This window comes from Haliotis rufescens, unplaced genomic scaffold (genome assembly GCF_023055435.1).
Source record: "Haliotis rufescens isolate VD_foot unplaced genomic scaffold, xgHalRufe1.0.p SCAF_7, whole genome shotgun sequence".
Classification (NCBI taxonomy): domain Eukaryota; kingdom Metazoa; phylum Mollusca; class Gastropoda; order Lepetellida; family Haliotidae; genus Haliotis; species Haliotis rufescens.
Window position 1 is genome coordinate 32,050,034 of NW_025964361.1, and position 14,130 is coordinate 32,064,163.

The 14,130-nt window shown below is 42.1% G+C and overlaps 1 protein-coding gene across 2 annotated transcripts in view; it reads right to left on the reverse strand.

Moving 5' to 3' along the window:
• Positions 1 to 3,429: 3,429 nt before the first annotated feature.
• The window catches only part of LOC124146029 (amino acid transporter AVT3B-like), a 40,559-nt gene continuing 29,858 nt past the window's right edge, over positions 3,430 to 14,130 (reverse strand). For both annotated transcript variants that reach the window (XM_046516070.2, XM_046516069.2), the window contains 9 exons: positions 11,008 to 11,077; positions 9,764 to 9,828; positions 9,527 to 9,593; positions 8,358 to 8,406; positions 7,729 to 7,797; positions 6,285 to 6,358; positions 5,072 to 5,223; positions 4,245 to 4,304; positions 3,430 to 3,988 (listed from right to left, as the gene is read on the reverse strand). In XM_046516070.2, the coding sequence (XP_046372026.2) occupies positions 3,775 to 3,988; positions 4,245 to 4,304; positions 5,072 to 5,223; positions 6,285 to 6,358; positions 7,729 to 7,797; positions 8,358 to 8,406; positions 9,527 to 9,593; positions 9,764 to 9,828; positions 11,008 to 11,077 (820 nt within the window). In that variant the 3' untranslated portion in view covers positions 3,430 to 3,774. The remainder of the gene's footprint in view (positions 3,989 to 4,244; positions 4,305 to 5,071; positions 5,224 to 6,284; positions 6,359 to 7,728; positions 7,798 to 8,357; positions 8,407 to 9,526; positions 9,594 to 9,763; positions 9,829 to 11,007; positions 11,078 to 14,130) is intronic.

The following is a 14,130-nucleotide window of genomic DNA, read 5'->3' on the forward strand; positions in this document are numbered from 1 at the left end:
AACATATTTATAAACAAAGTAGAAAACGCTCTCCATGTAAAAGACTACAGAAACCCTTGTATTCTGGCTCCAGCCAGAGAAAAACCAGCAAGTGCTCAAACCAAGGAGCCATCAGATAACAGTAACATTTCTCATGCGACATATGCAATAGCCTTGCAGTTTTTTGCTCTACCCACAGCTTCAATGCCAGACAATGGTACACACGTCCACACAAAGTTCATGCACAGAGTAGGCTGGCCTGACTTTCCTTGAGTAAGAAACGGCCATATGTATTCACAGGTGATGCAGAAACATAGTGCATACAAACTCAATCTCATTAAAATCAGATCTTAGTTCTCGCTACCGCTAAACAAGTTCTGAGGACATCCTATTAGGGGTCACGTCAGAACGACCTTTCATCCGACCAATCAGAACGTCGCTTACCAGATCATGAAAGTGACAGTCAGAATGTGATTTCTAATCATGCAGCCTTGAAAACTTTAAAACTGGGTATTCTGAACGATAGTTACGGGCTTAACGACTGAATCTATACAATCTAGACCATACATTTCAATTCAAGAATGTTTTTTTGTTCAGGTTTCAAATTTTTAAGCGAGATTTGTCAAAATATGTTTCGAAGCCAATTTGAAATTAGTGCCGTAAAGCATGAGAAAGCTGCCTTCTGATTGGCTAATGTCGACTTCTTCTCAGTAATTCCATTGGTTGGTCAGAGTTCGCAAAATGTCGGTCTGACGTGACCAGTAATGGGATGTCCTCAGATCTTTGGTTAGCGGCAGCGAGAACGAAGATCTGATTTTAATGAGATTGTATACAAGCTGTGAGGTATTGACGATGGTATAGCCCTGGCTGACTACTGCCAAGCAGGTGTTACACAAGGCCAATATGAAAAATACATCACACACGTGACCTTTACAACACAAAATAAAAAAATCTTTACATTTTGAACGGTAACAGTCACAACTGCTCTCCAAACAACATTGTGTAAACCTTAAACATTGGCTATGGATTTGGTGCATAGTATGTTGATAAAGTAGCCCAGTGCTGTCTACCAAGGCTGCAAATTATGACAAGAATATAAAGAAGGTATACTTCAAGATATGACTGTGACATAGATATGTCTGATGAACAAGGGGTGTGGCAGTTATCATTGATTTGTGCATAATAGATTCTGATATAGCCTTGAATTGTGAATAATTTCCCTAAATGATTTTCAAATTATATCTCACAAGAAAGTTTCAGTGAATGCAAGAAGAAAGAGGTACAAACTAATACTCAAATGATGTTAGTTTCAGTGAAAATAGCAATTTTGAATACAATTTCATGTGTCTCATGTCCTCCATATTTTGTCAAACATGGATATACTCTATAGATAATTCTCAAGACAAGTCGTTGAACACAATCACACAACTACATCACATTGTTTGATAGGCATTTCTTAGAAGTTGACAGATAACAAAGTAGATAAAAATATGGATAACAACTGTAAAATAAAGCTGTTATTCACAATTGTACATCATAGTTACAATACTAGTTTACCAAAGTGAGTGATCCATAATTACAGCCATGTTGTGGGTCTACATATTTCGTCATGGTCGTGTGTGCATCTGTCCCAGTAAACTAGTATCTTGAACACAGCAGAATGAACAGAAACCCACGAACTACACTTGTAAAAAAACATGTATAATATCATAGATACCATCTTAAACATGTTTATAGCTTTTGACAGAATTCAAGATATATAACATGAGGTGATTACCCCAAGGCAAACCTGAACCAAGGCTACCATCTAAAAACTACCAACACAATTCAGCAGAATGCACTCTTGACGCATATGCTCAGGTAAAACATGATTCCTGTAATTTAGACACATGGAAGACCATATGGACGGATCAGCTCTCCATTTAATTTAAAATAAATTATTTGAAGTGTTAATCACAATATGTGATGATATATGCAATTGAAAGAGATCAGGTGAAGATACATGTGAGTGTACAGTAACTCTCGTATCCTTCATTGTTGAAACCCATCAGTGAAGCCTAATACACAGGCGTGGCAACACACATACACTAGAGGGGCCGGACAAACAGTGATCAGATCCATATATTCCCACACAATGGCATCCACTCATTGGCTATTCATAAAATCATGTTTGTTGTTTATTGCCGCACTCAGCAATATTATAACCATGTGTGTGTGTGTGTGTGTGTGTGTGTGTGTGTGTGCGTGTGCGTGCGTGCGTGCGTGCGCATGCGCGTGAGTGAGTGAGTGAGTGAGTGAGTGAGTGAGAGAGTGAGTTGGGTTTAACGCTTTTAACATTATTCCAGTTATATCACAGCGTGTGAGCTTAATGTGGGAGGAAAGCCCGAAGTGATGCTGGTCTCAGACCTTCATCACTTTGGTGAAACTCATAAGCAAGGGATTGGTGCTGACAAACCTTGAATGAGTGAATGAGTGAGTTGGATTTATCACCGCTTTTAACATTATTCCAGTTATATCACGGCGTGTCAGCTTAATGTGGGAGGAAAGCCCCAAGTGATGCAGGTCTAAGACGTTTACCACTTCGGTAAACCCACGGGCACGGGTATGGTGTTGATAAACCTAGAAACATAATCGGGGCGAACCGGGATTCGAACCCACAATCATAGGTTTCGGGCATGCCAAAGGGACGCAACTCTGCACAGCGAATTGCGGCGCCTTAGACGACTGGGCCACCTGTGCCCCCGACAAACCTTGAAACATAATCAGGGTGAATGGGGATTGAAACCCATAATCAATGGTTTCTGGTGTGTTCAACGAACACAACTCTGCACTGCTTATTGCAATACCTTAGCTGACTGGACCAGCCGTGCCTCCACAACCATATGATGGCAGCCTGTAAACAGTCGAGCCTGGACCAGATGATCCAGTGATTGATATTATGAGCAACAGTCCTCACCATCAGGGAATGATGAAACACCATCAGCCAAGTCACTGAGCCAGGCACCTGTTTAATCAAGTCGCCTTATGCAATCAACATAAGTTGCTGGGGACCTATTTTAACTCAGAATTCATAAGGGTCCATTCATAATTTGTATCCAGTACTTTGTTATATTAACAGAGTAACACTAATTGCAATCACTCATACTAACAACATAACAAAGATTCAACTGTAAACGCCAATGTTCAAGCAGTATTTGTGTTTTGTTTACATTTCATTAAGAGCTAGTTAATAGGATGTTGGCCTCAACAAATTGATGAGATATTTTGGTCCCAAGTGGGTAGCTAAAGAAGATTTTTTTAAATTTTGAAGTGAAATATTTTAAAAAAATCAAATCAAAAGCTATTATTTTCTTCCCTTGTTTTCAATTGGTTCCAAGCAACTAATGCTGGTCACAAGAGGCAAAAACATGGATCGGGTGGTCAGGCTCAGTGACTTGGTTGATAGCATGCCATTGTACCCTGACAGTGTGACTCATTGCAGGATTGTCTGGTCCAGATTAAATTACTGGTATATACAGGCCATCCTCAAATAGCTGGAATATTCCTGAGTGCGACGTTAAACAACAAACAAACAAACATTCATACACCTCGTCTGAGAGCATGATGTACATTTTATATGCCGGGCTGGTCTACTTGCCCACACACTACGGGTATACTGCCACTCCACTATGTTTTACTATGTGTCCATGTGTAGCCCAGACCCAACCCACATGGTGCATTATACAATGACTATTGGCAGTATGAGATACAGATGCATAAAACAAGCACACTTTACACAATCACTGGCACTATATGTTAATGAAGGCCAGGGTTTTTTAATGCTTTGGTTACATTGTTGACAACACTTGACAATGTTGTACTCGATATTGTGGTGGTGGTGGTGGTGGACAAGACTGATGATGTTGCGTTGGCCACTGTTGTTGTCAGTGTTGATATTGTCAGGGCTGGCCTCTCGGTACTTTCATTGCTATACAATCTATTTATAGCATCAATGGTCCCAATTAAAGTCCTGAAACAAATCATAAGAAATATTTCAATACAACAAACAGATAACCAAAAGATCTCATCACATGGATCAGATCATGTAGATAACAAGAGAGGTAGTCTCTTATATTAGCCACTAGTCCAAAGCCCGAATCTAGTAATTTATCAAATATAAGTCAATATATTAACACTAACATCCACAGAAAAGATATCAAGTGAAAAGTTCAGGACATGGTGGTGTCAGTACCAGACAGACCATCAAAGATGTACAAAGGACTTACCCGATGACGCCAATTGCAATGAGTGACCAGTCCGTCACTTTCTGAGACAATGACAGAGATCTGAAATACAAGCATGATTGAAGGTGACAAGCAATATCACAGATATTGAGTGAGTGAGCTTGGTATTTTGCTGGCTTGAACAGTAGTCAGGTCAGCTTTATGTGGGAGATAAGTAAGGCTGCAACTTTGTCCTGACACAATACACATTGTGCACATCTTGGCAGTAAGTTTGTGATACCATGGATACCACATAAGACACAGAAAAAAAACAATGTTATATATAACATTGCTTAACATAGAATAACGATGCACTGAAAATGCTGAGGTGGAAGATGTTGGCCAGTAAGAGAGATGTGGTATTACTTAGTGGCTGGACCAGTGAAGGGTTAGAATAGGTCTTCAGCAACCCGTGCTTGTCTTAACAGGCGGCTATGCTTGTCGCAATAGGCGACTAATGGGATCTGGTGGTTAGGTTTGACTTGGTTGATGCATGTCATTGTGACCCGTGCATATCCGGTGTAGAATAGGTCTTCAGCGACCCATGCTTGCCGTAAAAGGTGACTATGCTTGTCATAAGAGGCGACTAACGGGATCAGGTGGTCAGGCTAGCTGACTTGGTTGATGCATGTCATCGTATCCCAATTGTGTGGATCAATGCTTATGTTATCAATCACTGGAATGTCTGGACATCAATTAATCCCAATTGCGTAGATGGATGCTCATGATATCAATCAGTGGATTGCCTGGTCCTGACTTGAATATTTACAGACAGCCATCAAATAGCTGGAATATTGAGTATGATGTTAAACAACAAACAACCAACTTACTGGCTGAATATCCTGAGGTGGAAGATGCCGGGGAGGATGAAGGCCAGGAGGGTACAGCAGCTCGCGCCCACCAGCGCCATCAGGTTAGCGAAGTTGGGAATCATCAAGACCACAACACCCGTACACAGTACCATACATGCCCGCAGGATGTTCTGAAAGTACAGGGGGTACAATAAATTTGAGGATCCCATGGGCATTTCACTGAACATCTCCAATAACAATCAGGCCCAATATGCAGGATATAAGCAGTTCTCATGTGGCATTCTAGCAGCAGTATAGATGTGAGCTTAAAATCGGGTTTAACATTTTGTTCAAAATTATCATACTAATATTGCAGCGTGTATGCACATATGTGCATGTGGTTTCATTGTGCTAGCCCACTGAGATATCATACCACAGTTAAACACGGATACCCCACTCAGACACAGTATACTGATTCTGAATGAGGCAGTCCTTGTTTTTCCCCTCAATGCCAAGCGCCAGGGAGGGTAACAAGTACCATCTTTTAAAGCCTTTTGGTATGATGCGGCCGGGGATTGAACCACTGGTCTTCCACACTCCGGGCAGACTAGACCACAGAGGTGGTACACTAGGCCACGGAGGCGGCCACTAGACCACGGAGGCAGTCCCACTAGATCAAGGAGGCAGTCGACTAGACCATGGAGGTGGTCCACTAGACCTTGGAGGTGGTCCCACTAGACCAAGGAGGCAGTTGACTAGACCACAGATGCGGTACACTAGGCCACGGAGGCGGCCACTAGACCACGGAGGCAGTCCCACTAGACCAAGGAGGCAGTCGAGAAGACCATGGAGGTGGTCCACTAGACCTTGGAGGTGGTCAACTAGACCTTGGAGGTGGTCCACGAGACCTTGGAGGCGGTACACTAGACCTTGGAGGCGGTCAACTAGACCTTGGAGGTGGTCAACTAGACCTTGGAGGTGGTCAACTAGACCTTGGAGGTGGTCCACTAGACCTTGGAGGCGGTACACTAGACCTTGGAGGCGGTACACAGGCCACAGCTGTGGGCAAGCAAATCAATGCAACTATCAAACTCCTTCAGCTTAACATTGACATTTGACTATTATAGCACTACAGTCACTTTGTTATACAGGACCCTGGTCATGTGCCTCTATTCAGCAGCCAGTTTATGGTTAAAAGGCTACGCCACCGCCCCTAAGAAGCAGGGCATGACAACCTGCATGGGGAACTCACCCCTTTCAAATAGTTCTTATCTGCATCTGTGATTGTGTATCGCTCTAAGATCTTCATCACCGGAAACATCATCACTGCAACACACAACACAACAACAAGTCAGATCTCTAAAGGAGTAGAAGATGTCAGACACAGAAACGCTTATGATGATACCTTCCCAATGTGTCGACAGTGACATTGTGCCTATACTACTGTCTGATTCTCAGTCATATGTTGTACTGGTTTTCAATTGTCATGCATTGTTATGAGAGCAAATATATTGTAATCAACATCACTCTCTGAATCTCTACTGTAGGAAGTTGCTGGCTGTAGACTAGATATTATCATGATTATCTACAACTGGATCAAGGAAAAGGATTACTTTCCACAAAGGCTACTATCAACAAGAGTTACTTTCAATAAGGGCTACTGTCAAGGCTACTTTCTACATGGGCTAGTATCCAAAGGGGAGGATTTCTGCAAGGGCTAGTTTCCACCATGGATACTACCCACCAGGGCTAGCTTCCTCAAAGGCTACTACCCACCAGGGCTACTTTCCCCCAAAGGCTACTACCCACCAGGGCTAGTTTCCCCAAAGGCTACTATCCACCAGGGCTACTTTCCTCAAAGGCTACTACCCACCAGGGTAACTTCCCCCAAAGGCTACTACCCACCAGGGCTACTTTCCCCAAAGGCTACTATGCACCAGGGCTATTTTCCCCAAAGGCTACTATCCACAAGGGCTACTTTCCCACAAGGGCTACTTTCCCACAAGGGCTACTTTCCCCAAAGGCAACTATCAACCTGGGTTACTTTCTCCAAAGGCTACTATGCACAAGAGCTACTATTCACCAGGGCTACATTCCCCAAAGGCTTCTACCTACAAGGATTACTTTCCCCAAAGGCTACCATCCACCAGGGACCCGTGAAAGGCGACTATGCTTGTCATAAGAGGCTACTAACGGGATCGGGTGGTCAGACTTGCTGACTTGGTTGATGCATGTCATCGTTTCCCAATTGCGTGGATCGATGCTCATGATATCAATCACTGGATTGTCTGGTGCAGACTCCATTATTTACAGACCACCGTCGTATAGCTGGAATATTGCTGAGTGCGGTGTTAAACAACAAAGAAAGAAAAGCTATCCACCAGGGCTACTTTTCCCAAAGGCTACTTTCCACAAGAGTTACTTTCCCCAAAGGCTACTATCCTCTACTTTCCCCAAAGGCTACTATCGTCTACTTTCCCCAAAGGTTACTTTCTACATGGTCGTTTTTCCACAGGGCTACTTTCCACAGGGGCAACTATCCACAGGGGCTACCTTCTTCATTCTATGTTGCTACAGTCCAGGGCTACTATTAATAGGGGCCAGCATCTACTAGGGCTGTTATCAACAAGGGCCACTATCCATCATGACTACAACTTACTCTGACTACTGTATGCCGTGGCTGAAGGTCTACTCACCAGGATATGTACAGTACAAGGCTATACAGAGGAAGGACTTGACTATCATACTGAAGTCTATAGATTGACCTGAAACACAAATCACACATCTCAACACCATGACAACATCACAATCAATATCAAAATGATGTCACAGCAACATGTGCATGCTAGTGATATATTTTATTCAGCATCTGATTGATTATTTCAGGTGTGGTGAGGTGACAAGGGGTTTAACGTCATGTTCAAGATTATTGCACTAATATAACGGTGTGCATGCACATGTGAGTGTGTGTGTGTGTGTGTGTGTGTGTGAGTGTGTTTGTGTGGCTGCTTGTACTAGTCTGGACAAATGCCGATTTTATAGTGCTAGCCCACTGAGATACCATGCCGCAGTTTAACATGGATACCCCACTAAGACACAGTATACTGACCAGTCCTTGTATTAGCCCCTTAATGCCGAGCGCCAGACAGAGAAACAACAAGTACCATCTTTTGACTCTTTTGACAAGGTGTGGCTGAGAATCGAACCCCCGACCTTCTGCTCTCCGGGCAGACAATCTACCACTAGACCACGGCGGCAGTGATCATTACATAGCATAAACACATTATCATGGAAGCATATGTACTCCCTGTCATATCAGTCTTACCTTTAGGTAAATTCAGAGTTATTATCTGATTCGTCTCTGGTCCAAATGACTGCAACATAAGAAGATAGTAAGTTACTGAAGCTCACTGCACATTTAGGACAGTAGGTAATGTGGAATGGGGTTTAGAGTTAAAGATCCTATCATCTAGTGGGTGGTTTAATCAGTGTCTAGAATACAAGCGTCACACGGTAAGATGTATAGTCTCTGCATATTGTATTGGCCATTGTCGTTGGTGAGGTAAGATGAAATGAGGTTTAACATTGGTCCAAGATTATTGCACTTATATAGCAACGTGCATGCATGCATGCGTTTGGCTGCTTGTACTAGCCCAGACTGATGCCAATTTATAGTGCTAGCACACTGAGGTACCATGCCGTAATTTTAACATGAATACCCCACTAAGAGACGACCAGTTCTTGTTTTAGCCTCTTAATGCTGAGCACCAGACAGAGTAACAACAAGTACGTGCATGCACGTGTGTGTATGGCTGCTTGTTCTAGTCCGGACTATTGCCAATTTTATAGTGCTAGCAAGCTGAGATACTTGAATACCCCACTCAGACACAGTATACTGATTCCAAGCTGACCAGTCCTTGTTTTAGACTCTTAATGCCGAGCACAGGACAGGGCAACAACAAGTACCATCTTTTAACGTCTTTTGGTATGACAGGGCTGTGGATCGAACCACAGACCTTCCACTTCTGGGCAGACGCTCTATCCATGGAAGCTGTCCGATGAGTGAGTGAGTCGGTCAGATTTTACACCGTTTCTAGCAATACCCCAGACACTAAAACTGTCTTTACACGTTACACCCAGAGTAGATGACCTCGACCTTCAGTGGACAAGTCAATACTACAAGGCAGCCGCCTTCCGGAGCCATAAGACTATGTCACTGACATACTGTAATGAACACTATCTACAAAGCACAGGGGCAATAGGATATTAGAACAAGCACCATTGATGAATCAGAATTGTAGGAAAAGACTGATTGAGTATGGTTTTACGCCGCTTTTAGCAATATTCCAGCAATATCACGGCGGGGGCACCAGAAATGGGCTTCACATATTGTACCCATGTCGGGAATCGAACCCAGGTCTTCGGCATGACCAGCGAACACTTTAACCACTAGGCTACCCGACCGCCCTTGTAGGAAAAGAGAACATAACTCACCAAATACCCACACGCTCCAAATGATATATATAGTGTGGTTACAATACACATCGTTGTTATAAAAAATCTGAAAAGAAAAATTGCAATGCAAGTGCAAGAAATGACTGGATAACATTTATTATATACAAGTATCAAACATTTATGACGGTCTGGTAATTTTTGTTTGTTTGTTTGTTTGTTGGTTGTTTAACACCACAGGAAAATTGCTCTGTAATACATCCCTGGAAGGTTGCTTACTTTCTAAATTTATGCCGGACTTCAACTGCTAATGACGACTCCAGGGATAGAATCATGCCAGCACCCTGCAAAAAACACAGAAACAGTTGGTGAGCAAGGGAGTGAGTGAGTGAGTATGGTTTTATGCCGCTTTTAGCAATATTCCAGCAATATCACGGCGGGGGGACACCAGAAATGGGCTTCACACATTGTACCCATGTCGGGAATCGAACCCGGGTCTTCAGCGTGACGAGCGAACGCTTTAACCACTAGGCTACCCGACCGCCCCCGGTGAGCAAGGGAATGGAATACGTGAGTGAGTAAATGTTGTTTAATGCTGCACACAGCAATATTCAACCTGTATACCTCGTAACAGTAGATCACTATGAAGGGGGAAAAGACATACCTCGTAACAGTAGTTCACTATGGTGGTGAAAAAGACTTACCGTATTTGACGTAATAAGTGCCCCGCTCTAATAAGCGACCAGGGCGATATTTGCTAATATATTGGCTGGTGAACAATCCCAATTAGCACCCCTTCCAATTGATCAATGTACACAAGACTTATTTATTTGTGTATAATATGATCTTGTGTGTTATATGCAGCCTCAATTATGGGCAATTAAATTCTGGGGAAATATATCTGTTGTACATAAACATTTCAGGCTGTCACCATAAACCACAAAATTTATCTTTTTTCACCAAAATAATATTCTAATAAGAGACCCCTATTTCTAATTTTGAGAGCGCCCTGGGCGCTTATAACGTCGAATACGGTACTTCATAACAAATTAATAGATCACTAAGGTGGGGGAAAAGACCTACTTCAAAACAGTGGATCACTAAGGTGGGGAAAAAAACCTACTTCAAAACAGTGGATCACTAAGGTGGGAGAAAAAAGACCTACTTCAAAACAGTGGATCACTAAGGTGGGAGAAAAAAGACCTACTTCAAAACAGTGGATCACTAAGGTGGGAGAAAAAAGACCTACTTCAAAACAGTGGATCACTAAGGTGGGAGAAAAAAGACCTACTTCAAAACAGTGGATCACTAAGGTGGGGAAAAAGACCTGCTTCAAAACAGTGGATCACTAAGGTGGGGAAAAAAACCTACTTCAAAACAGTGGATCACTAAGGTGGGAGAAAAAAGACCTACTTCAAAACAGTGGATCACTAAGGTGGGGAAAAAGACCTACTTAAAAACTGGATCACTAAGGTGGGGAAAAAACTTAACAGAAATTCATCAAGGTGGGGGGAAAGACTTACCTCGTAACAGTAGATTGCTATGGCGAGGAAAAATGGGAATCCCCGAACTGACATATTCTTCGGGTGAATCCTAAACAGACAAGAAAGACATCATAATAGCTCAAATACAGCAGGAGCAGGAGGAAGAGGTACACTGATGCCTGGAACTAAGTGTGAATGTATTGTGTCTGAAAAACTTGCATGACCTCCATGGTCTGGCTGATGTGTCTCAGGGATGTGTTAGGTCAAATCAAGCCAGGAGCACAGGTGATTGTTTCAGAAGTGGCGACTAAATGGTAAAATACGAACAGAGCAAAAGCATTTAAGGAGATCATTGGGAACTGAAGGCCTAACATATTCTGGAATGAAGGTTCTGTAAGAGTGTATTTCCTGGTTAATGGTAGTACTTCCTGTGTATTGTGTTCATTATGTAAGTTATACAAGGGCGTGAACTGAGAGGGAAGTCCAGTGAACCATGCAGTAGCCATCTAACATGCTTAATGCTTTGGCAAGACCTATAAGTATGGGTGAGGTGAAATTCAGTCCAAGATTATTGCACTTATATAGCGATGTGCATGCACATGTGTGTGTGTGGCTGCTTGCACTAGTCCGGACTGATGCCGATTTATAGTGCTAGCTCACTGAGATACCATGCTGCAGTTTAACATGAATACCCCAACCCCACTCAGACACAGTATACTGACTCCGAGCCAACCAGTCCTTCTTTTAGCCCCTTAATGCCAAGCGCCAGACAGGGTAACAACAAGTACCATCTTTTAACGTCTTTTGGTACGACGCTCTCCGGGCGGATGCTCTACCACTAGACCACGGAGGGGGTTCTATATGTATGGGTATAGTGCTCACAGACCATGGCTTGTAGTTGGGTGGATTCAGGGATTTGTAGCCAAAGCTAAGTCATTCTGGTAAAAATAAGGGACACAACTCTGCACAGCATTTACATGAGAGCAACAGGAAGTGGGTAAAGATAACATTAATATTTCTATTTTACTCTTCATGTTAGTAGAGAAATGATTAATGAAGCAATAAATATTCATGGAAAAAATACCAAATTTTGCATAAATTAGTCTTTTGTTATGAAATTGATAGTTACACACAAAGATGTTTATTCTTACGAAAAGTTACAGATAATACAATGTTGTACCTATAATCAGACATTCGTGAATTGTGTATTGTAGCTTGAGCTGCCTAACCTGTACTACGCCAAGCCTTCACCCACCACCACCACCACCACCACCACCACCACCAACATGGCAGTCAACAGAAAACTCATCACACATGCACATGCTCTCTCCATGTTAGGGTTGGTTACAAACACCAAACACTTGACAATAAATCATATTTTTCCGATCAGTATCCACAGTCCTTGCTGAATGTGAACTCTTTGTAAACCAACATACCAGGGTTAGAAAAGTTGATTTCATTTTCACTAATCCGATCACTGAAATTGATCTGCTACTGAGTTGTCATCTACCTAATGGTAGAGGTCAACAGGTTAACGTCACTAGTCCTTCCTGAATGCTACTAGTCATGAACTAGCGGACTCATGTTAATTTCGAGCCATGCATACAAGACATTATTCCAATTTACTTCACGTTTAGTGTTCTGTATAAATACTACTTTCATGACAACTGACCAAAACCCCCTACACATGTCTAACTCAACGCAGGCATGTACATGATGATTAACAATTAGTTATCGTTGAGGTGCCATGTTCTTCAATCTTATCAAATAAGATCTTAGTTCTCGCAACGGCTTAACAAAGATCTGAAGACATTCATTACAGGTCATGTCCGAATGACCTTTGCGAACTTTGATCGACCAATGAAATGACTAATTCAACATTTTATACAAAGTTCTTTGTTTAGCGGTAGCGAGAAATGTGACCTGATTTTAATGATAATTGCCATGTTGTCATATTAAGAATATATTTTGCTGGCACTCAGCTGATGAATATACATATTATTTTGATTTTGCATTCTCCACGTTTATACAGTTCAGCTGGGGTTGGAAAATACAGACTGGTGAGGAAAGTCAATATGACTCAATTTCTAGATGGTGTCATCTAAATAGTATTCAATGGTGAGTGAACAGAATGGAATATACACATTCATTTCAAATTAACATGAACCATTATCCTTGATACTACAATGTATCATATCTTTATTCTATTATGATCAATATCGTGGACCCATTCATTTCCATAGCTTTCTTCAGTGACCAGCTCCATATATTATATCACTAACTTAGTTAGCACTGAAGTTCTATTGCTCATGAGCTTGGAGTGAGTGAGTGAGTTGGGTTTAACGCCGCTTTTAACAGTATTCAGTTATATCGTGGCGTGTCAGCTTAATGTGTGAGGAAAGCCTGAAGTGATGCAGGTCTCAGACCTTTACCTTTTCGGTGAAACCCACGAGCACGGATATGGTGCTGACAAACCTAGAAACGGGCAAACCGGGATTCGAACCCACAAGCATAAGTTTCTGGTGTGCCAAAAGGATGCAACTCTGCACAGCGAATCGTGACGCCTTAGACGACTGGACCACCCGTGCCCCCTCATGAGCTTGGAAACAACAATCCAACTGTGTCTTCTGAATGCAAGTTTGACATCAATCTACATTCAACAGCTCCTCATTGTCTGAGTAAGCCCTTGAAATATGAAATAACAAACATCATGAAAGAATAGTGTACTTTGATCGGAACTGTTTCCATTGTGTTGTCATTCAATACGGACTCATACCTAAGCTATGCATGTCAATGGATCCAGGTTATACATCATAACAGACTGCCGACAGAATGCCCTGCACAATCAAGAATGGACATCTACATGACTACACATGTCCTGAGTTGCGTAAAAGCATGCAATATATGAGTATCCCTGTAAAAAGTTGGGTGGTATATCAAAACCTAATAGGGAGAATGTCATATGCAGCTGATGAAATATGAAAACACTGAAATTGTTCTATTGAAACTAAGGTTAACGTTACAAGACACATGACCCCTAATCATTAAACCCCAGTATAGTTCAACATGTTAAGAAAAGCTGAGTATTTGCGTAAAATACACAAAATAAATCAACATTAACTCATTCACTTTGACTTGTTTGCAAACAAATACACATGAGAA